The sequence below is a fragment of the Rana temporaria genome, chromosome 5, assembly GCF_905171775.1.
Source record: "Rana temporaria chromosome 5, aRanTem1.1, whole genome shotgun sequence".
NCBI lineage: Eukaryota > Metazoa > Chordata > Amphibia > Anura > Ranidae > Rana > Rana temporaria.
This window is the reverse complement of record NC_053493.1, coordinates 310,887,796-310,913,168: the sequence shown is the minus strand read 5'-3', so window position 1 is coordinate 310,913,168 and position 25,373 is coordinate 310,887,796. Positions and strand designations below refer to the sequence as shown.

The 25,373-nt window shown below is 45.3% G+C and overlaps 1 protein-coding gene across 3 annotated transcripts in view; it reads right to left on the bottom strand.

Annotated features, from left to right (window-relative positions):
• LOC120940955 (meprin A subunit beta-like) overlaps positions 1-25,373 on the bottom strand; it is a 92,495-nt gene that overhangs the window by 38,200 nt on the left and 28,922 nt on the right. For all 3 annotated transcript variants that reach the window (XM_040354117.1, XM_040354119.1, XM_040354118.1), the window contains exons 7-9: positions 13,016-13,194; positions 5,299-5,514; positions 1,368-1,520 (exon numbers count right to left, since the gene is read on the bottom strand). In XM_040354117.1, the coding sequence (XP_040210051.1) occupies positions 1,368-1,520; positions 5,299-5,514; positions 13,016-13,194 (548 nt within the window). The remainder of the gene's footprint in view (positions 1-1,367; positions 1,521-5,298; positions 5,515-13,015; positions 13,195-25,373) is intronic.

Genomic DNA, 25,373 nt, shown 5'->3' with positions numbered 1-25,373 from the left:
GCCATTCCAAATGTAGGAATGAGTTAGATTCTCCCGGAGGGAACTCAGGATTACCTCTCAAAGAGGTCAATGGACCTGGTTGTGAGGATAGCTTAAAGAGCGCAACTGCTTGTACTCGGGCAAATGCCCCCGATGCTTCACTCGATACTTGTACTGTCGGCGGTGATCAGTGCGCGGGGAAGTTACAAGCACCGATCACCACTGATTGTAAAGCAGCTGAAAGCCGCTGTGTATCCCGTGTATGCCGCCGTGTATGCCGCCGTGTATCCCGTGTATGCCGCCGTGTATCCTGTGTATTCCGCTGTGTTTCTCTCCCCTTCCGTGCTCCTCCTCCACCCCCTGGAAATGTCAGGATGGAGAGCGGGGTAGGAGCCGGTAAATCCGGCTCCTTACTGCTCCGAATGGACAGTGATCACTGACTCTGTCCATTCATATAACTGAAACATTGTAACCTGTGTTTACAAATGTTTCAGTTTATGAATGAAGAGAAGACGCTGTCTTCTCTCCTTTCATTTTCAGTGTAGCTGATGCTGCTGAGAAAGGGACAAGGGAACATGTGTCCCTAGTCCCTTTCCCTGTCTCAAAGGGAAGATGTCAGAGGTCTGTTAAGACCCCTGAAATCCCACCAAAGCCCCCCCAACAGGGCTGAAAAAATGGAAGATGGAGGAGCTCAAGGTCTCCAACATCCACTGGCTCCGTGATTTCATCATGGAGGAGTGGAAGAGGACTCCAGTGGCAACCTGTGAAGCTCTGGTGAACTCCATGCCCAATAGGGTTAAGACATTGCTGGAAAATAATGGTGGCCACACAAAATATTGACATTTTGGACCCAATTTGGACATTTTTACTTAGGGGTGTACTCACTTTTATTGCCAGTGGTTTAGACATTAATGTTGAGTTATTTTGAGGGGACAGCAAATTTACACTGTTATACAAGCTGTACACTCACTACTTTACAGTGTAACAAAGTGTAATTTCTTCAGTGTTGTCACATGAAAAGATATAATACAATATTTACAAAAATGGGAGGGGTGTACTCACTTTTGTAATATACTGTATATTAAACAATGCATGAAGTAGGGTTTAAAACTATATTGGGATTTTATTGATATTTATCACCTCAATTCCTGCCTATACACTGCAAACTGCAGTCATGTTGAGTTTAAACTATGTTTACATTAGTCTGGGCATATGACAGTTGTAGACACAGGGAAAGAAAAAGGTAGAGGTAACAAATGACATGCTTTCAACTTGGCCAAGAGCATAGTGAATTTTAAGAGCCCAATGTTTAATGTAATAGATTGTTATGGACCATAAGATAAAGTAAGGACAAATGTTGTAATATATATATATTAGATGCGTCTTACCGACACGATTTTCCATATAAGTATGATCTGAGCTCGGCCCTCCTGGTGCTTGGGTAACACGCTGCCAATTGCTGCCAGTACCTGAGCTCTTCAGCATGCCACACACATCATCAGACTCAAAATTACATGAATCCAGGAAAAGTCCAGAGGAAGCTGAGGAACCGACGCAGGGTATCAGTTATACAAATTACAGAAATTATAATATTGTTGAAACAAATATATCAAATAAATATTGCGTGTTTAATACCCTGTTTATTTGGAAATAAATATTTTACATTAATTGTTAAAAACATATAAACATTACTTTAAAGAAGAACTATCATCAGAAGAAAAAGGGATTGGCACATAGCACTTGTTCCCATTAAAACCCAAGCAGTAGATGTCAAATTAAATAAATTCACCTTTCCGCCATTGCTGACTGTAGCTCCACCCCCTAAAGCCCAAAAATATGAGCAGAAGTCCTGTCTCCTCTCCATTCTGCAGGGCCTCGTCTTTCCTGTATAGTACACACAGGGGGTTATTTACTAAAGGCAATTCCACTTTGCACTACAAGTGCACTTGGAAGCGCAGTCACTGTAGATCTGAGGGGAAGATCTGAAAATAGGGGAAGCTCTGCTGATTTTATTATCCAATCATGTACAAGCTAAAATGCTGTTTTTTATCTTCCTTGCATGTCCCCCTCGGATCTACAGCGACTGCACTTCCAAGTGCACTTTCAGTGCAATTTCACGTGCAGTTTGCACTTGTAGTTTGCATTTGTAGTGCACAGTGAATGTGCCTTTAGTAAATAACCCCCACAAAGTCTGGATCTGATGCCTCCTATTCTGGGCGCAGAAAGAGTGGAAACTGTAAACTTGTGTTGTGAATGATTTCAGCTTGGAAAGAAATCTTTCATTCACAAAAAAACAAGGTGACAACTGCACACATAGGGTTGCCACCTGTCTGGGATTCAACCGGACAGTTCAGGTTTGGAATCATGCGTCCGAGTTTCCAGACTGCCTGAAACCCGGACACATGATTCAGACTGGACTATGGCTTACTAGCAGGGCTGCTGGCTGCAGTTGTCTAAGCTGAGAGTGGCTGTCACACTCTCTTTCACACTGCCCAAGCCAGCACTAACACCCCCCCCCCCCCCAAAAAACACAGACAGGGGAGGAGAGTGGGCTCCATATGCACCTCTTCCTCCTGCCCCTACCCCTCTGTGTCTTCCCACACTCCAATTCCCAGCGCTGTGCCTCAGAAAAGGAACGTGGGGCTAAAAAGCCTAACAGCCTCAGATACATCTGGATGAGAGGTGCTGACAGCCAAGGGGTGAGTGAGCTCACAATCCATCCGTGTCTGTGATTTGATGTCTCCCCCTTTCTCTCTTCTGCGTCTGAGTGAGTATATGAAAGGTAAATCAGGATTCTCAGATCACTCCTTACATCAGTTACCCTTTACACCGGAGGCCACAGTGTTCCCTTACATCAAGCTCCTCTCCGTACATCAGAGTTATCGGTGTTCCACCTTAAACCAGGGTTCCCAGAGCATCCCTTATGTTAAAGTCCTCAGAGTTCTTCCTTACATCAGAGTCTACAGAGTCTCCTCTTACAGTAGGGTAACCAGACATCCCCAGTTTCAGGGGGACCGTCCCCTGATTGAGGACACTGTCCCCGGACCAAGTCTGTCCCTGGTTTTGTCCCCAGATTGGATTTAATAGGGGACAGGGGCAATTTCAAAGACAGTCAGTGCAGAATAAAAAAAAAAATTGAATTACACCCCCCCCCCCCCAGCTCCGCCATGCCTACTAGCATAGGTGGGGATATTTTTCCCATTATTTGTGCCCCTTTCTGATGATCATGTTCAGGATGGAGCGGAGGGAATATTTCTTCAGTTTCGTGTGCATGCCCATTCAGCTCCGCTCGCATGTTCTTCTGCCTTGGCTCAAATCCCGGCCAGCTACCTGCTTATCTCCTTGCCTTCCCTGGCGGAGTGATCTTCCTCCGCTCCCCATCCAGTAGTAGCCGGGGCCCGAAGAGTAAGACTTGAGAGGCTGTGAGGCAGGCGTGCTCAGGTTTGACTTGAAGAAAAGGTGGCAACCCTCTGCACACACTACTCTCAGACAGCATAATAGTACCTGGTGTTGTTTTCAGCTTGTATTTTTTTGAACAAAAGTACACTTCCCAAGCTGCAATCAATCACAACAAGCTGACAGTTTTCACTCTCTCTATTCCCCTGAATAGCGGGCTACAGCTCCATACTCTGTAGGATTGATTTACTAAAACTGGAGAGTGCAAAATCTGGTGCAGATATCCATATAATTCAGATTCCAGGTTGCAATGTCAAATCTTAATTGAACAAGCTGATGTTAGAAGCGGATAGGCCACCATGCAAAGCTGCACCATATTTTGCACTCTCCAGTTTTAGTAAATTAATCCCAGTACTATACAAGAGAGATAAAGAGACAGCACTGCACAGTACATTAGAGTGATGTTCTGGCAACTTAGCAGGGGGGCGGGTTGGGGCTAGGGTTGCCACCATTTCCCTTTAAACCCAATCACATATGAATTCCACAGGTTCTGAGGCTAAATAATCCTGTATAATAATAATTAAATGCAGATATGGCACCAAGTGAGTTTAATTACCACCTTAATCAGCCACAGAACCTGTGTAATTAATATGTGTTTGGGTTTAAAGGGATGACGTGGCAACCCTAGCGGGGGCTGTATGGTCTCAGTGTGCACTGCCTGCCATGTCCCCTCTCCTTTAACCACTTGCTGCCCACCATATAGCAATATGACGTTGGCAAAGTGGTGTAGTTATCCTGATCAGACGTCATATGACGTGATCAGGATAACAATCTGGTGCAAGCCCATGGGGCCACGCAGCGCGGTGATTGGAAGTGCTGTGGGTCAGTCTGACACACCACAACTCCGATTGTGGTATGAAGCGTCTGACAGAGGCTTCTTACCACGTGATCAGCTGTGACCAATCACAGCTGATCATCGCGTGAACCAGGAAGTGCCGGTTATTGGCTTTCCTCGGTTCACGCTGACAGGGAGAGCCGATTAGCGGCTCTCCCTGTCAGAGGGGGGGTTTGTGCTGATAACCAGCACATTGATTATCAGCACAGCCCCATCAGCTGCAAATCACTGCCTATCAGCTGCCAGCCTGTGCCCCCTAAAGAGCGCCTGTCAATGCCCATAAATGTGCCAACCAGTGCCCATAAAAGTGCCAATCAGTGCCCTATCAGTAATGCCTGTCAGTGCCCTTCAGATGCCACTCAGCAATGCCTGTCAATAGCCCCTCATCAGTGCTGCCTATCCAGTGCCATCTATCAGTGCCCATCAGTGGCACCTACCAGTGCCCATTAGTGCTGCCTATCAGTGCCCATGAGTGTCGCCTATTAGTGCCGTCAGTGCTGCCCATCAGTACCCATCATTTTTTTTAATTTGGTATTTTTTGTTTAGCAAAAAAGAAAAACCCCCAGTGTTGATCAAATACCACCAAAAGAAATCTCTATTTGTGGGAAGAAAATAATAAAAAATGTATTTTGGGCACAGTGTTGCATGACCGCGCAATTTACATTCAAAGTATGACAGCACTGAAAGCTGAAAATTGTCCTGGGCAGGAAGGGGTGAAAGTGCCTGGCATTGAAGTGGTTAGTGCATATTTTGAAATATTATACCAAGATAAAATCATTGTGGGGACTTTTCATTTTATTGCAAAGCATAGAATTGAGCCATCTAGGCATTTCTTTCTGTTTGCCATCAGAACATTTTAGAAGTTAGAACTTTTAATCTCACGTGCCTGAGATTCTGGGAGAATATGTAACGCACCTGCACCCTACAATTGTATAATGCCAAGTATTTGATGCAAAAGGTTCAGATAGCAAATTGTGAACCACAACATAAAATCTTCCTTTGCCATTTGACACATCTTTTAAACTTACTACAATTGTAGAGCCGGTTCAGTTTTAGAACGTCGCTGGCACTGAAGTCAGTCTGCTGCCCAATGATATTATCGAACTTAGCATTCTTTGGGATCATTGTTACATTTCCAGTGGAGAAAGCTTTCTTGCCATAATGCATGACAGATGTGTAATCATATGGAACCTCTAGAAATGTTGCTTTCGAACTATCATACAACTTAAAGTTTGACGATTTGCCTAAAAAAAAAAAAAAAAAAATTAAAGCATTAAATTAATATGAATTAAATAGGCAAAGCTAGAATAATAAAAAAAAAAAATCTGACTTACAATACATGCATTTTCAGAACATATTTCTTTATTCCAACATATAACATTTTTAATAAGGCTTCAAATATATGGGTATTGTTTAACCACTTCAGCCCCGGAAGGTTTATCAATATTATTTGGGTACAGGGTCGCACGACCACATAATTATCAGTTAAAATAACTCAGTGCCGCATCGCAAAGAATGGCCTGGTCATGAAGGGGGGCTTCATGACCAGGCCATTCTTTGCGATGTTATGCGATGTTATTTGCGATGAGTTATTTTAACTGATTATGTGGTCGTGCGACCCTGTACCCAAATAATATTGATATCCTTTTTTCCCACAAATAGTGCTTTCTTTTGGTGGTATTTGATCACCTTTTATTTTGTGCTATAAACAAAAAAAGACTGAGGCCTCGTACACACGACCGAGAAACTCGGCGGGCGAAACACATAGTTTTCCTCGTCGAGTTCTTGTTAGGCTTGTCGAGGAACTCGACGAACCAATTTTCTCCATTCCCGTCGAGGAAAAAGAGAACATGCTCTCTTTTTGGCTCGTCGAGTTTCTCGACAGTTTCCTCGCTGAAAAATGTACGCACGACCGGTTTCCTCTGCAAAAAAATATCTCCCACCAAGTTTCTTGATGGATTCTGCCGAGGAAACCGGTCGTGTGTACGAGGTCTGACAATTTTGGAAAAAAAAACAATATTTTTTTACTTTCTGCTATAAAATACATCCAGTAAATTTTTTAGTGGGACTGCGACATTGCGGCGGACAAATCGGACACCTACCTGACACTTTTTGGGGACCAGTGACACTAATACAGTGATCAGTTCTGCCTCTCCTGTGAACGATCGCGGGGTGCCGATTGGCGGATTGGCTCGTGCTGTGTCAAATCACAGCAAGAGTGGGCCACTGGTGGCACACGCCCCAGACCCACTGCGCGAAAATCACATATCTGTATGTGATTCCACACAGGAGGGCCGCCCTGCCGCATTATATCTGCGTGGGGCAATCCATAAGTGGTTAAAGTAAAGTGTATCCAGAAATCATTCACAGCACTTCACTTTTTCCACATGTTATGCTACAGCCTTATTTCAAAATGGATAGAATGCATTTTCCTCAAAATTCTACAAAAAATACCCCATAATCACAACGTGAAAGAAGTTTGTTTAAAATCAAATTTATTAGAAATAATAAAAAAAAAAAAATCACATGTACACAAGTATTGATCGCTTTTGCTCAATACTTTGTTGAAGCGCCTTGGGCACCAATTAAAGCCTCAAGTCTTTTTGAATATGATGCTAAAAACTTGGCACACCAATTTTTGGACAGTTTCTCACATTCTTCCTTGCAAGACCTTTCAAGATCCATCTGGTTGGTTGGGGAGCGTCGGTGCACAGCCATTTTCAGATCTCTCCAGAGATGTTCATCGGGTTAAAGTCTGGGCTCTGGCTGGGCCACTTAAGGACATTCACAGGGTTGTCCCATAGCGACTCCTTTATTATCTTGTCTGTGTGCTTAGGGTCATTGTCCTGTTGGAAGATAAACCTTCACCCCAGTCTGAAGTCCAGAGTGCTCTGGAGCAGGTTTTCATCAAGGAGGCCTTTGTACATCGCTGCATTCATCTTTCCCTTGATCCTGACTAGTCTCCCAGTTCCTGCTGGGATGCTATAGTTCAGGTGATGAGGGGTGCCTGGTTTCCTCCAGACATGAGGCTTACCATTCAGGCTAAAGAGTTCAATCTTTGTTTCATCAGACCATGCCTGTCACAACTTTCTACAGCCGATTCCGACCTTCTGAGCAAAAATATCCAAAATGACAAGCTCACCATCATCTCACCATGATCGGAGCTGCCATCCCCATCCCGTGGCAAACGCTTGCTGGGTATGCGGGGCTCAAGCCTTGCCAGGAAAATTGGCTTGCCGTTCTTGCTTCAACAAAGCAACCAAAGAGAAGGAGCTGGACGACAGAGCTCATAAGAGAGTCGCCACGAGAGCCAATTTTGGGAACTACGGCTCCGATGGTAAACGATCCTATCCCAAGCACTTTACCAGTACCCTGTCACTACACACAGGCTTCAGAAACCCTCTCTGAAAACAAAGAACACGAGGCGGCATCAGGGTTCCACTTCTGCTTAGTCGAACCGTTTGCTCGCTCAGTCAAAGAAGCAATTGGCTGGGAGGAAGATGAGACAGAACTTCAGAAGGTTCGGAAATATTTTCCATAACTGAAGAGGGATCCTGAATCGTTTCCCTTCATAGAGGAACTGGAGGACCTCATAAAAGATGAGTGGGAGAGATCGGATAAGCGGCCTAGTCTTGGCAACAAGCTTGCAAAATTGTATCCTTTAACCACTTAAAGGACCGCCTCCTGCACATATACGTCGGCAGAATGGCACGGCTGGGCACAAGCACGTACCTGTACGTCCTCTTTAAGTGCCCAGCTGTGGGAAGCTCCGTGACTGCGGCCGCGGGACACGCAGGCCTGATCGCCGCTGGAGTCCCGCGATCGGTCCCCGGAGCTGAAGAACGAGGAGAGCTGTGTGTAAACACAGCTTCTCCGTTCTTCACTGTGGCGCTGTCATTGATCGTGTGTTCCCTGATATAGGGAAACACAATCAATGTCATCACACGTCTAGCCCCGCCCCCTACAGTAAGAAACACATATGAGGTCAAACTTAACCCCTTCAGCGCCCCCTATTGGTTAACTGCCAAACTGCAATTGTCATTTTCACAGTAAACAATGCATTTATATAGAATTTTTTGCTGTGAAAATGACAATTGTCCCAAAAATGTGTCAAAATTGTCCGATGTGTCCGCCATAATGTCGCTGTCATGAAAAAAAAATGGCTGATCGCTGCCATTAGTAGTAAAAAAAAAAAATTATTAATAAAAATGCAATAAAACTATCCCGTTTTGTAAACACTATAAATTTTGCGCAAACCAATCGATAAACGCTTATTGCGATTTTTTTTTGCGATTTAAGTATACGTATCGGCCTAAACTGAGGAAAACAATAGTTTTTTTATATATTTTTGGGGGATATTTATTATAGCAAAAAGGAAAAAATATTGCATTTTTTCCAAAATTGTCGCTCTATTTTTGTTTATAGCGCAAAAAATAAAAACCGCAGAGGTGATCAAATACCACCAAAAGAAAGCTCTATTTGTGGGAAAAAAAGGACGCCAATTTTGTTTGGGAGCCACGTCGCACGACCGCGCAATTGTCAGTTAAAGCGACGCAGTGCCGAATCGCAAAAACTGGCCAGGTCCTTTACCTGCATTTTGGTCCGGGTCTTAAGTGGTTAAAGGAGTCTAAAATCAATTCCCTGATTAATGCACCCACAGTCGATTCATCTTTAATGTGACTTGCCAGACACGTTACCCTGCCGATCGAAGACACAGTTACCTTCCAGGACGTACTTGATCGCAAAATCTATCTTGAATTAAAAAAGGCTTACTCCACGGCAGGTGGCGCTTGTAGACCGGCTATCACCACCGCCGCAGTAGCCAAAGCCATCTCTGCATGGGTGGCAAACATCGAGAATTCCCTCCTAGATGGAACTGACCAGGAGAAAATAATTTCCTCCCTACAGGAGATTAAATTGGCAGGCGACTTCATGGCTGGAGCATCAGTTGACATCATTAGATCCTCAGCAAGGGCAATGCTAGCCTCAGTTATGGCCAGAAGGGCCTTATGGCTGAAACCCTGGATAGCCGATGCAGCATCAAAATCAAATTGGTGTAAGATTCCATATGGCGGCTCAAACTTGTTTGGCGCAAGACTGGATTCAGCCATCTCCAAAGTCACGGGAGCATAATCAGGGGCTAATACCCTCCGATAGGATACCCAAGGCCCAGAAAGGTCCCGCTTATAGGCGTAATCTTCCCGACAAATACAGGGATGCTAGATACTATCGTCCCGGCAGGGAGTTCAGGAGGGACTGGAAAAATTCTTGACCCTCCTTTACGAGGGTACAGAAGGTCAAGGCCATCACGGCTGGGGACAAACAGAAGTCTTTTTAAGGATTCACCTGCCCACCCAGCTCAGGTGGGCGCCAGGCTCAAGAACTTCGCTCAAATATGGTCAAGTCACATAACAGATCCATGGACATTATCCACTATCAAGATCGGACACAAATGGAAATTCATGGGCACATTGCCGGAGAACAAATTTCAGTCTACCAAAATACCATATTCCCCAGACAAAAGAAGGTTACTTCTGCAATATGTATCAGAATTGATACAAAAGGGGGCAATCGTAGAGGTACCGCCGCACCAAAAAGGGAGGGGTTTCTATTCCCCTTTATTTTTGGTACGAAAGAAAAAAACGGGGGACTTACGTCCAGTCCTGGACCTAAAGAGGCTCAACAAGAGGATTGAAATAGAAGCCTTCAAAATGGAAAGCCTTCAGTCCATTCTGTTGGCGGTGAACCTGGGAGACTGGATGTTATCCGTAGATTTATCGGACGCTTACCTTCACGTCCCGATCCATCCCGCCTTCCAAAAGTTTCTTCGGTTCTCAATCAGTCAGTGTCATTTCCAATTCTGGTGCCTTCCATTTGGCATCTCCTCAGCACCCAGGACATTCACCAAGGTTCTCCTACCCCTGATCGCACTTCTCAGGGAGAAGGGGTTGCGAGTCCATCATTATTTGGACGACATTCTGCTCCTGGCAGAAAATCAGGAAACTCTGACTCATCACCGGAAGTTATTGCTCAAGACCCTGCAAGACTTTGGGTGGCTAGTCAACTGGAAAAAGAGCAGTCTCCAGCCCACCCAAGTCATGGTGTTCCTGGGGCAGAGTTGGATACCAGGCTGGACCGGGTACAACTCCCTCAGGAGAAGCTGAAGCCCTTAGTCCAGAAGATGCAGAACCTGTTGTCATTCAGATGCCTACCAGCCAGAGCCTGCCTCAGTATCCTGGGGTCCATGTCTGCGACCATACCCATGGTACAGTGGTCCCAGTGGCACATGCGAGTCTTACAAAATTCCTTTCTCAGACAGTGGAATGGAACCATCAATGCTCCAAACCATTCACATCCCCAGCCGGTAAAACAATCAGTATGGTGGTGGATGCACCCATCCAACCTCAGGAAATTCAGACCGATAGTTCCCCCAAGTCCAGAAGTGGTAACATCAGATGCCAGCCAGAGGGGATGGGAAGCACATTATCAGGACCAAGCAGCCCAAGGCCAGTGGCACTTTCAAGCTCAGGGCATAGTGTCAAATGTATTAGAACTCAGGGCAGCCTTCCAGGCTCTCATGTCCTTTGCGCCTCTTCTGGAGGGAAAGAGTGTCCTTATCCGAATGGACAACAAAGTGGCAGTGTCGTATATCCAGAGACAGGGAGGGACCAGGAGCCACACGCTTCTGGATGAAGTTCGCCCCATATTGGAATTGGGCCCAAATGCACTTGTTAGACCTCCGGGCAGTGTATGTCCCGGCAGCACAAAATTTGTTGGCCGACTACCTAAGCCGAGAGACACTATCGAACAACGAATGGTCTCTGAACCACCACGCATTCTCCCTTCTTACGAAAACTTGGGGAGTACCAGAGGTCGACCTAGCAGCCACGCCAACAAACACCAAATGTCAGAGGTTCCTGTCCAGAGCCCCCTTTCCATCAGCCGAAGGAACAGACTGCCTAGTCCACCCATGGAACTTCGAGCTGGGGTACATTTTCCCTCCAACTCCTCTGATTGCGAGATTCCTGCCCCGGATTCGGAAGTCCTCAGCCACGGTAATAGCGGTAATACCGTTCTGGCCGAGAAGGCCATGGTTTACGACCCTGTTACAACTCAGTACGCAGCCTCCAATTCATCTACCGGTAACCAGGGATCTCCTATATCAAGGGCAATTCTTCCATCCAGCCCCAGAGAAGCTGCATCTGACAGCATGGAAGTTGAGAGGGTTAGGTTAAGGGAACAAGGATGCTCCCAGGAAGTAATATCGACCCTAATGCATGCCAGAAAGAGCTCCACTAATACCACCTACACTAGAATCTGAGAGAGGTTTGTTTCAATGTCACAGCAAAGAGATTGGAATCTTATCTCACCAGAACCATCTCAAATTCTAGAATTTCTTCAGTCAGGGCTTAAAGGCCTAAGCTCGGGTACCCTGAGGGTTCAAGTATCCACCCTTTCTGCCAAGACGGGTACTAGATGGGCTCTTAATCCTCTAGTCACTCAATTTCTGAAGGCCTGCATGAAGATCGGACCACCTAGGAAGCCAGCCTTTCCAGTATGGGATCTCTCAGTAGTACTCGAGGCATTGTCCAATCCAGCCTTTTTTCTGTTTAACTTAGTTTCACTGTGGAACCTAACTCTGAAGCTGGCTTTCCTTATTGCAATTACTTCAGCTAGAAGGGTGTCGGAGATACAAACACTTAGGGCTACGGAACCCTATTTAGTTTTCTTCCCTGACAGAGTTATACTGAAACCTTCAGACCGATTTAGACCAAAAGGTAGCTTCCTCCTTTCACTATAACCAGGACATCGTCCTTCCGTCTTTCACTAATGACTGGGGCGAGCCCCATGCCTTGGATGCTTTAAGTATTCCGAGGAGTAGTGCATCGGTATTACAACCAACGCTCTATCTTCTGCCATATTAATCTAAGAAAAAATACACACGATGCTACACACGATTGAATAAAATAACCATACAGTGCTTAATAAAAGTAACCCAAGGCAAGCAGGTCTAAACTTTAAAATATCCGATCAGAGATTAGACTCTCAATCTAAAGTCACAGTAGAATCAAAATGAAAAAAGTCTCCGAGGATAGCGGTTTCAAAAAGCAAGAGCCTACCTGACCCTTAGGGGTCGTAGTCCAAATTTATCCTGGCAGTGTTGTCGCAGTGGGCCAGAGGATCCGCCCGTCCTGACACGGACGGGCCCTCCCCCAGCACGCCTCAAGACGAGGAAGACCGCGGCCGCACCAGTGCGGTCCCAGTGAGTCTGGAGGGGAAAGGAAAAAAGAAATCCAAAAATACACTCACTTTAAAGTCCTAAACCTTTTACCTCCCAATTTTCCCACTGGTTAAGATCTATTTCTGTTTAAAAGATGCATGATTCTGTTCACTACATATTATTTTATACATTTGTGACAGTAAGTGGTCCAGTTTTAATATCTTTCTACATGTTTTTTTCGAATATAGTTAGGGAATTCAAAGTTCTTACTTGAGGGTCTAATCGTCTAAAAAAACTTTGCATCTGGCTATATCTCCATCCTACCATTACCATATCTCCTTGTGATGATACTAAATCTGCCTGAGGGATCAGGACCCCCAGTGGTGCATACCTCAAACACGTTGTGTTACCTTCCGATTCCCATGGGCCTAATGCTCCTTTTTCCTCTCCTAGAGGGAACCATGGGTGCCAATGGGGATTTCGGTTTTTCTTTTACTTGTAGTGATAGCAGTGTTACAGCTTACCAGACTGGATATTTGCCCAGACAACGGTTATGTAGTCGTCACGATCAGAACGTGACTGTTCATGGAAAAAACCCAGTGCATGAAGTAACTCATGTTGAACGCTTTCCACAGTATCACAACCAGCTCCAATAGAGAGAAGCTGTTTTCCAGCCTGCTGATTCCCAACCAAAGAATAACATCTAAAAAAAATAAAAAATATATAATAATAATAATAATAATAATAATAATAATAATAATAATAATAATGTAAAAGCATGTCACCTTTGCCTATGCAGATTTTTTTTTAAATACAGGAATAATATTTTTAATATGTTAATAGAATTAATATATCAATTCTTATATTATTTTTATTAATAATAATAAATATTTAGTGGTCAAAACAGATGAATGAATGAATGAATGAAAAACTTATATAGCGCGGCACAAATGCGAACTGAATCGCTTCTGGGCGCTTGATGGTTCCTGTCTCTTGACATCAAAAGAGCAGAGTTTTAATCTGTCTTCTGAAGGCCAGGTGGTTTTCCTCCAACCGAATGCTGGTTGGTAAAGCGTTCCATAGTCTTGGACCCTGGAATGCAAACCTTCTTTCTCCTTTTTACTTGTATCTTGCTTTGGGTACCTTGACCAGGTTTTGGCCAGTAGATCGCAGAAGGCGATTTGAATTGTGGGGTTCTATCTTGTCGCAAAGATATTGCGGAGCCTTCCCATGGATGCACTTATGTGTCAGACAGAGTGCTTTAAAAGCAATTCTGTCCTTTACTGGCAACCAGTGAAGGGTTCTCAGCGAAGGTGAGATTGATTCCCATGTTTTTTTCCCAGTCACAAGTCTGGCGGCCGTATTCTGAACGACTTGCAGACGAGAGATTTGGTACTTTGGGAGTCCGAGGTAAAGAGCATTTGCGTAATCCAATCTGGAGTTCACAATTGTTCCCACCACGACTGCTACGTCTTCCTTAGGGATAAATGGGATAAGTCTGCGTAGTAGGCGCAGCAGATGGTGAGAACTGCTGACTACTGACCCTATTTGTGCGTCCATTGTCATGTAGGTGTCAAAAATGACCCCAAGACTTTTGACTTTGGAGCTAGGGGTGATGATTTGGCCCAGAATGGGCGGGGGTGTCCAGGTTGTTGCCAGTTGACTCTTGCGACTGGCCTGAAACAGGAGAAGTTCTGTTTTGGAATTGTTGAGTTTAAGATAACTCTTAGACATCCAGTTTTCTATCAAAGAGAGACATTTCTCTAAACTGGAATGATGATCCTTTTTGTTGCAGATGCGAAAATACAGTTGCGTATCGTCTGCATATGAGTGATAGGGTTGTTTTTGGCTACTGATAATATCAAAGAGAGGGCGGAGATAGATGTTGAAAAGCACCGGTGACAAGGGGGATCCTTGGGGGACTCCGCATGACACCGTGCGCCTCTCAGATATGAAAGATCCCAGTTTAACTGTTTGTGATCGGTTTTCCAGGAAGGAGGAAAACCATGGTATGTCACCTTCTGCGACTCTGGCTACCTCAGCCAGACGCCTCAGTAACAGTTTGTGGTCAGATGCTTCTGGAAAATGTTGATTGTCATTTTTGTATTTCTAAAAATGACAATACACTAACCGGGTTCCTGATCTGTATTGAATATAGATACCTAGATTGTTTTTCCACTCCCAGTATACCATCCCTTTTCAATGCAGCACGCCAAATGAGGAAATAAAAATGTTGTCTTTTGGAAGCAGAAGACAGTAGGATTATATAAAGGTCTGACAAACCTCAAAATGTGCACATTGATAAAGAGCATGCCTGCATAAATATTTAAACCAAAATCTGCATAAGCCTGCTAATGAGCTGGTCGTAAAAATGGACTTTGTAAGCCTCTATCTGAGGCTCTAGTGGAGTCTGCTACAAGCCCTGTCAATAACCTGTCAGGAAGCAGTCTAAAAGCAATACACATTTGTACATCTGCCTTTACTTGACCTGAAACTGTTCTTTTGTGCATCTCCACCTTTGAACCTTATCCACAATTTATACAATTATGACTGTAATGGAGATACAGGGCCAGATCCACAAAAGAGATACGCCGACTTAACTCGAGTTTTCTAAATTTACACGGCGTGTATCTTTGCGCCCGATCCTCAAAATGAGAAGCGCCTGAAATTCCGGCTTTTCCGTCCTACCTAAAATAATTACACCTGCGCATTCTCGGGCGCAAATTACGCTAGGCACGCCGCTTTTTTTGATAGGCAAAGATGCAAATGAGGGAGATAGGGCGATCCACAGAATTAAGTGTGTGCGCCGTAGATTACGCCCTGTGCGCACCTGTTAGTTTCCCGGTGGGAATTTACACTTTATAAAAGCAGCCCTAATTTTACACATGCCGTCTGAATGTCTGCTGAAGCAACACCATTGAGGAAGAGCTCAGCACACACACACTTTCAGGACTACAATCTGTCTGCCAAAATGCCAGGACCATCAATGATCCTAGCTGCATTAGTGTCTTTAGAGGCGCAAAGAAGGAGGAGGGCACAGAGGAGGAGAAGGAGGGAACAGGAGAGGGTATACCGCCCACGCCAAGATGTGTTTGGCATGCCTGCTTCTGAGGTATTCCGCAACTTCAGATTTAACCGTGAGGCCATCCTGGAATTAACCACAATCCTTCAGGATGATCTCATCAGCCCAACACAACGCTCCCATGCACTGCAGCCACTCATCAAAGTACTGGCAACTCTGCATTTTCTTGCCACTGGCTCTTTCCAACGCACAAGTGGAGGCGTGGCTGGGATGGCACAATCCTCCATGAGCAGGTGTGTGCACCAAGTGGTCCCTGCAATCCTGCGGCGCATGGGAAATCAATTTCAAAAACCCACCCAGGAGGACCAGCGTTTGAAGACCATGACAGACTTCTATCACATTGCCAGATTCCCACGCACCATCTGGGCCATTGATTGTACCCATGTGGCACTACAACCCCCCCATGATACTGAGCACATGTTCCGGAATCGTAAAGGCTGGCATTCCATAAATGTGCAGGTGATCGTAGATGCCCATGGCCTCATCTGGCACGTCTGTGCTAAATTTCCGGGATCCTGCCATGACAGCTATATTTTCCGGCAGACCCAGATCTCCAGAGATTTGGACCAGAACATGTATGGAGACAGCTGGCTGATTGGTGAGTGACATGTGTGTCAGGTATGTCCCCCCCATGATGCTGACATCACAAGGGGCACATGCATGACTAATATCCTCCTGTCTTTTCCCTTACAGGTGACTCTGGATATGCCCTGGGACCTCACATGATGACCCCATTCAGGAACCCCCAAACCCCAGGAGAGCAACGCTACAACCAGGCGCACATACGTACCCGGGGAGTGGTTGAACGTACATTTGGGCTTATGAAGTCCCGCTTCAGATGCCTGGATAAGTCTGGGGGTACACTGCTGTATTCCCCAGACTTTGTGTGCCAAATAATTGGGGCATGTTGTATACTCCACAACTTTGCCCTGAGAAGGGGACTGCATATTGACTTATGTGATGACCTGACCCCCGACCCAGGCAATACCCCCCCAACCAACTCTACCCGGTCTGCTGAGGGCACAGCAGCCAGGAGACGCCTTGCAGAAGGCATTTTTTCCCAGTAAACGTACATGAATAATGTCACAATAAGAATGTATCTTTTCCCTGTAAATGCACATCAATAAAGTCACAATGATAATGCATGAATGCACACCACTGTGGTCCCTAGCACAGACACATCACATGCACATCGAATTGGATTAGATCCAAGTCCCCCCCCCCCTTTGGGACTTGGGAGCAGTAACGCCACGCCACGGCTCCAATTATGTCACTGTGCATTCATACACCATTCAGGAACCTGGGATTGCACTTCTCCCTGGTCCTGGGGATCCCTACTCCACCAAAACTGAGGGGGACACCCTTAATTTATCAGGAATGCCCCCCCCCCCCCACATTCACACATCATTCACACACATAAATCAAATCATAAGTACAGAAGACCAAATTAAATAATAAAAAAAAAAAATGCATAAACAAAAAAACAAAAGTATCCCTGCTAATTAATTAGCGGCGGCGATTGCTACGCCTTGGCTGGGCAGGGGCACGGGCAGGGGCACGGGCACGGCCACGGGCACGGCCACGGCCACGCCGTCGCGGAGGATGTCCATTGGGGGGGGGGTGAGCTGGGGAAGGAGGAGCCTCCTGGGGGGGGTGAGCTGGGGAAGGAGGAGCCTCCTGGGGGGGGTGAGCTGGGGAAGGAGGAGCCGCCCCTGCTGGCCTGCCCTCCATGGCCCCTGCAATTCGAGTGAGACAGGCAGTGAGGGCAGCCGCATTGGCCTGGCCAGACCTAGTATTGTCCTGCACAGCCTGGGTCAGGGCAGTCAGCTCATGGGCCACGCGTGTTGTGGCGGTCTGTATGTTGTTCAAACATGTAATGACCGCCGTTGAGTTGGTGGCCACATCACCGAGTGCCTCCATCATTTCACCCTGGCTGTGCTCCATCTGGGTAATTTTTTCAAGTATTTTCCCAAGAGTGCGGGTCTGCCGGGCATTGTCCACACTGGCCGACAGACGCTCGCCCACAGCCACGGTCTCCTGGGTTGGCCCCCTGGCTGCCGCTGAGTCTTGCGGGCCCGCAGGAGGGGAGAGAGTGACCCTTGTGACTGGAGGCCTGTTGGGGGAGAAGTGGGAGGGGCTACCCCTGATGGTGGCCTGACTGGTGCCAGCCTCAGGGGTAGCCTCAGGGGAAGACTCAAAGGTCATCATATCAGTGGCCAGGAGGACTTCCCGGCCTATCTGCATATTTTCGTCCTCCTCCCCCTCATCATCCTCCTCCCACTCATCCTCCTCCCCCTCAACCTCCTCCCCCTCAACCTCCTCATGAGGGGAGGTTTGGCCAATCCCCTCCCCTGGGGAACCCTGCCCTTCTTGGGACTCATCATCAGCCTGTCTTGGGGGTGGTGCAGCAGCCTGGCCCGATGGGCCTGCAACCTCCTGGCCTGCAACCTCCTGGCCATCTGTGGAGGACACAAAACAATCACATGTTTGAGGAACCACACACTTGGCACATCTTCCCTTCCCCCACCCACACATGCTAATCAACAGAGATTCCAAAAAAAAACGTACCTGTCCTCCTCGGAACATCTGACGTATAGCCAGGCAGGCCCACCACCTGCTGTGGGTGGAAACACTGGGCCACTGCCCATTCCTCCTCCGTCAGTCTGACTGGGCAGGGTCCCCCTCCTCCAGTGCCCCTGGTATGGGCGTCGATCCTTGCCATCTTATTCCGGACGACGCTCCTCAGATCATTTATTTTTTTCTGTATGCCAGCGGGGGTCCTGGTCTCCCCCCCCCCGCCGCATTGATCTGGTCCGTGATCTTTTTAATAAGCTGCCTCCTCCTGGCCGGGGTGGTGTTCTGGCTCTCAGGGCCATGCAGAAATCGCCCATATTTCACAATGCCCCGAGCAAGAATTTGCTTCTCTCCCAGGGTGAAATTAAGCTTCCTGCGTTTGGGGGGCATCACATACACCACCCAGCAACAACAAACACACCCGACAAACAATCTAGAATACACACCCAAAAACCAGACAAAAATATACACCACAAAAAACTAAAACAAATCTAAACACACAAGGACACAGCTAATATAAATTCAAAAACAAACAAACACGCACAAACAAAAAAACAAAAAACAAACACCAAAAAACAATCAGCAAAAACACTAACAAACAAATTAAATAGACACTTCGCAAAAACAAACAACAACTAGACTCTCCAACTCCTCAAACACTTTTCTCACAAACACAACTTACCAACACACAAACAAACAGAGCAGAAGCAAATTGCTCATGGAAGGGGAACAATGGGATATACTTTTGCAAGGGAAGTGTGTGTGTGTGGGCCTTTTTAGACACAGGGCGATCCTCAAACTAAGTACACTTGGCCTTTTACCTATCTCACTGATTGCGCCGAGACCAGTTCTGCACATGCCCAGTGAGGTCCCGATTCGTGCGCGCATGCGCAGTACGGCCGGCGCCTCATTTGCATGGGGTCACGGCTCATTACAATGAAGCACGCCCACTTCCTTCCCACTTGCAAAAACCCCGCCTTACGCCTCTGAATTTAAGTTACGCTGGCGCAAATTTAGACGCAAATGCGCTGTGGATACGGCACTTACGACACCAACTTAGGGCAACGTAACTTAAATGACATAAGTTAGGACAAACTAAATTTGCACCGCTGGCTGAGGATCTGGCCCACAGTCTTTCACAATTATTACACAAATGTATAAAAAAAAAAGTAACAATCAGTTAGACAATAAACATGCTTATATTATGAGCTTTAGAGGGTAGATGGGACACGTTACATCCCTAGGGGGAATTTGCATAGGATCCATATCATGTTTGAGGTCTATCAAATTGTGATTTATTCAGTTCAATGATGATATGTTGGGTTGTCAGATTGTAAAGCCTTGTCATCTGGAAATATAACTATATTTTTAGATTAGCTGGAATTAGGTGTGTCCACAGAAGTATAAGAATACATATCATCACTACTACATCACACCCTTCAGCTATTTAATTGGGTAGGCTCAGCAACACAATCTAGAGCAGGGGGTCTCCAAACTGTGGCCCGAGGGCCAGATGTGGCCCTTTGCTAGCCTTTATGCGGCCCTTGGGGCACTATTCCTCCAACTGATATAAGGCACTATTCCTCACACTGATACCAACAAGGGGGCACTATTTCTTCTACTAATATCAATGATGGGATACTATTCCTCCTACTGATAGGGGCCCTACTCCTCCTCCTACTGACCACCAACCCTGAGGCCACATTTATTCTCACTGGAGCTGGGTCCAGGACATTTTCTGCCCCTGCCGCTGGCCACAATCCGGCCCTCCTAAAGTCTGAATGACAATAAAGTGGTCCTTTGTTTGAAAAGTTTGAAGACCCCTGATCTAGAGAGTAAACAAAAAGCTCTTAATTTCCATCAGAACCATACAAGAATGTTAAAATTCAATCTCGTTTACCACTATCACACACTAAGTGAGATGCCTCATTAGTAGCAGAACTTGCTGTGGTCACTGCAAAATAATGTATACTTGTAAAACCTAGACTAGACTTATGCCGCATACACAGTTTTTTTTTCAGCATGTCGAAAAAACAACGTTTTCCCAACTTCATCATTAAAACGACGTTGCCTACACACCTTCGTTTTTAAAAAATGATCTAGCAAAGCGCGGTGACGTACAACGGCACTATAAAGGGGAAGTTCCTTTCGCCTTTGGGCTGCTTTAGCTGATTCCGTGTTAGTAAAAGACGATTCACGCTTTTTTGTCTGTTACAGCGTGATGAATGTGCTTTACTCCATTTTGAACGGTAGTTTTACCAGAACGAGCGATCCCGTCTCATAACTTGCTTCTGAGTTTTTTACGTCGTTTTAGCCCACACACGATCATTTTTTACAACTTGAAAAACAACATTGTTTAAAACGACTTTAAAAGCATGTTAAAAGCATGTTCGAAAAAAAATGTTGTCGTTTTTCAGAACCTGAAAAATGATGTGAAGCCCACACACGATCATTTTAAATTACGTTTTTGAAAAACGACGGTCAGGCCTCACGCACACTTAAACTCAAGGCTGGCTTTGCAGTGCAATAATGCAACACACATTTTGGCGCACTTTGTACGTATTAAAGTGGAGGTTCCCCTAAAAATAAACTTTTAACATTGCATTTATGAGATTAATGACAATTAGAATCGGCATTTTTTTTTAAAAAAAATACGTCCGTACATACCGTTTCCTATATGTGTTCTCACCGCCGCTTCCGGGTATGATGGTCGGGGCTGGGCGTTCCTAATTGATTGACAGGCATCAGACCGACGCATACAGCGCGTCACAAGATACCGAAAGAAGCCGAACGTCGGTGCGGCTCTATACGGCGCCTGCACACCGACGTTCGGCTGCTTTCGGCATCTCGTGACGCGCTGTATGCGTCGGTCTGATGCCTGTCAATCAATTAGGAGCGCCCAGTCCCGACCATCATACCCGGAAGTGGCGGTGAGAACACATATAGGAAACGGTATGTACGTATTTTTTTTTAAAAAAACAGCCGATTATAATAGTAATTAATCTCATAAATGCAATGTTAAAAGATTATTTTTAGGGGAACCTCCACTTTAATGTTTGCACTGACATTTTTTGTAATGGCTACCCAATGCACTAAAGGAACACACTGACCTGCTGCATGGTAATACACTTGGTTGGCAATTAACTATACACTTTGATTTGTACTATATTCGAGTAGAGCCACTGAGCCATTTTACAAGTGTGTGCACAGTGCACATGTGTTAAACTTGCCTAAACAGCGGCGCTCCGGGCACTGGCTCCTCTTGGTACAGCAGAGTCCTCCCATCAGTCTCACGATGATCCCCGACCCCTCCCAGCGTGAGTGACGTCACGCCGCCAGAACGAGCACTGGGCTAGACTGTAAAGTTAGGGGGAGTGAGTGGCTCAGCAATCATCTTCATCTATTGGCTGGCCGGAAAACAAGGGGCGGGAGCGGAGCGGAACACAGACTGGCTGACTTGATATGCCGGCCGCGGCGCTGACTGACATACATAAGAGAGAGAGACACACACAGTGACAATCGGCGGCGCAGGTGCGAGAGGCAGCCGCAGCTAAATTTGTGACACTGACGCTAACATACATAAGAGAGAGAGACACACAGTGCGGGAGGCGGCCGCGGCTAAATGACAGTGTGACAGACACTGATTCCAGGGGGGGGGCGAACGCCCTAGCTTGCCCTATGGAGCGGACGCCCATGGGCTGGGTCCAACTCAGCAGAAGCCCATAGGAATGCCCAGCACAGTCTAATGTGTTGCTTGTGAAGCCTGTTGGCTATTTTTAAAATGTGAACATAATTTCCATTCCGAAATAAACTACAATATAAAATACACTATGAGAGCATTTCTCACATTTTGTTTTTGGGTAACTTGGGAGGCACGCATTAATGTCCATTAGTTAGAGGAATTCAGTCTTTGGATTGGATCAGTTGGTCTCTTAAAGCACTGTTAGACCTTTTTGTTTGCGCAGGTGTCATTAGAATCTGGTAAGGAACTGTAGTGTATGTTCGGAATCAGGTGTTCACTTCCTATTGGTTGGAACCTTTTCGTACATGAACTTTCTTCACACACACGTGTTTTCTTTATGGGATTAAGAACACTTTCTTTTTGTTTACAGTATGTGCTTCACTGCTTACTATTTAATTACTTTTCATGAACTTTTCTTTGGATCTTCATTTGCTCACAATTGCAAATTAATTTATGTATAGTAATTACTATTGGTGTAATTTTAATGCTGGTATACTGTATGTATCTTGATTTTTTAGTGCTGCACTTTTATCCTTTACATGTTCTTTGAGTTTATGTAACCAAACTCTCGGTGTTGGCAGCTATAGAAATCCAACCTAAACACAGTGTTTTTTATTTTTATTTAGGAGAACACATTAGAAACCTGATAGATTCTTTACTTCTTCTCAACTCCATAAAAAACAATAAGATGGTTGGTTGGAGCACCAGTTGAACCAATTGCCGACCAGCCGCCACAGTTCTACTGCGGCAGTTTGGCTCAGGTGAGCAAATCGACGTAGGTGTAAGTCGGGCTCATACACAGCGATCTGTGGGAGCCAATCAGTGGGTCTGGTGGACTTTATGTCATTCCCCGCAGATACAGAACGGGGATCAGATATTACTTTTTTACATTTGTGGTTTGTGCCCCTGCTGGTATGATTTAGCCCTCTCTTTGTCTTGGTGACAACTGACCATGAGACAAAAAGTGAGGAGGACTTTTTCAGTTGTCATCAGAGCAAGAGGTGAGAGAAAATCTTCCACTGGAGATTCCTGTTTGTTGGGTTTACACACATTTTAATTACCATTAAAAAAGTGAAACACATATGTGGGAGTTATTTTACCTGCCGAGTTTTGATATTTCTGCCCATTTAATTTTGAGATTGATACAGCCTTGATACAACCTATGGTTGGACAGCGGAGACACAGCAGCAGACTAATAAGTGTAATGCAATGTTATCGAAATAATGCTTTGGAAGCTTATTGGATATAGAGTAGCAATACGCTTTACTTTTCATTGAGAATTACATAACGTGTCTTACAGCATGAGAACAGAATCTAAACAGGAACCAAGGCTCAGTTTCTGAAAGGGCTTACGACGGCGCAACGCCATGTGCACCGCCGTAAGTCCTAATCTGGGCCGTCGTATCTATGCGACTGATTCTTAGAATCAGTTACACATAGATAACCATTAGATCCGACAGGCGTAAGGCTCTTACGCTGTCGGATCTTAAATGCAATTTTTTTTGTTCGTCGCTAGGTGTCGCCGACGTCGTTTTCCCGATCGAGTATGCAAATTAGCAAAATATGCGAATTCCCGAACGTACGCTCGACCGACGCAGTGAAGTTACGACGTTTACGTAAGATTTGCGACGCGTAAAGTTGCCCCTGGGTCTATGAGGCGCAGTCAATGTTGTTAAGTATTGCCATTGTTCCCACGTCAAAATTTGAAAATTTACGTTGTTTGCGTAAGTTGTCCGTGAATGGCGCTGGACGCCATTTACGTTAGCGTCAAAACCAATGACGTCCTTGCGACATCATTTAACGCAATGCACGTCGGGAAATTTTAGGGACGGCGCATGCACAGTACGTTCGGCGCGGGAACACGCCTAATTTAAATGATCCACGCCCCCTACCCGGATCATTTGAATTAGGCGGGCTTGCGCCGGAGGATTTACGCTACGCCGCTGAAACTTTACAGGCAAGTGCTTTGTGAATAAAGCACTTGCCTGTAAAACTTGCGGCGGCGTAACTTAAACGAAATACATTACGCCCGCATAGTTTTACGCCCAGATACAAGAATCTGGGCCCAAGTACATACTCTTACATAAGGAAGGTACTTCCTCTGATTACTTTACCATAGAACACACACTATAACTCTGCAGCTATAGTTTGGTAGGAGGGAGCTCTGTGTCCAGGTTTTATTTTCTGAAAGCGACTAATTCTTCTGCCGCCTTTTTCCTTTTATTGGCTTTATGTTTTGGCAGTTTTTCTATGGCCGCGTACACACGATCGGTCCATCCGATGAGAGCGGTCTGATGGATTTTTCCATCGGTTAACCGATGAAGCTGACTGATGGTCAGTCGCGCCTACACACCATTGGTTAAAAAAACGATTGTGTCAGAACGCAGACACGTAAACCACGTACGACGGCACTATAAAAGGAGAAGTTCAAATCCAATGGCGCCACCCTTGGGGCTGCTTTAGCTGATTTTGTGTTAGTAAAAGACGTTTCGTGCTTTTCTGTCTGTTACAGCGTGATGAATGTGCTATCTCCATAACGAACGCTAGTTTTACCAGAACGAGCGCTCCCGTCCCCTAATTTAGTCTGAGCATGCATGGATTTTTAACCGATGGTCGTGCCTTATAACGATTGTTTTTTTTCTATCGGTTAGGAATCCATCGGTTAAATTTAAAACAAGTTGGCTTTTTTTAACCGATGGTTAAATAACGGATGGCGCTCACACACGATCGGTTTGAACCGGTGAAAACGGTCCATCAGACTGTTCTCATCGGTTTAACCACTTGTGTGTACGCGGCCTATGTCTTCCCAGGATGTTGGTTAACCTCCCTGGCGGTATGATTATTTCAGATTTTAGGTGCTGAAAGCGGTACCATTATTTTGCAAGGAAATTTGGCGTTTTACATTGTAGGCCTGTACTGTAATTCTTAGGAATAACTCACTTAAATCTGTCCAAACAACCAAACAAGAGTCTAGTAGACATCTCGGGTATGATAAAGTTTGAAAAACAAAATCATAAATTATAATATAATAAATACATATAAATAATTATAAAAAATGATAATATAATTATAATAAAATTCAATAATGTAATCAAATCAAAAACACTGAAATTTGCTCAGTTGCAGAATTGTCGCTGTCATTACTTTTATTTTTTTTTATGACGAATTTCCCCACAAATCACTATCGCTCAATTCTGCAAGTGATTATAATTTATTATCGCTGTTTTCTAGCTGCTCTAAAACCATTTTTGACATAAAGGGACACTTTTGGTTGCTATGGACAATCTACAGTTTGCAGGCAGAAAGAACAGTTTTTATTATACAAAAGTACATGTAGGGCACTGGGCAGACCACTAGGGACAAAGGGGGTGTGTATTTTTTTACATACAGTACTGTAATCTGTAAGATTACAGTATACTGTATGTATTGTGTTTATTTACTTTTTTGAATTTGGCGCCGTTCTCTGCCCCTGTGCGTCTTAACG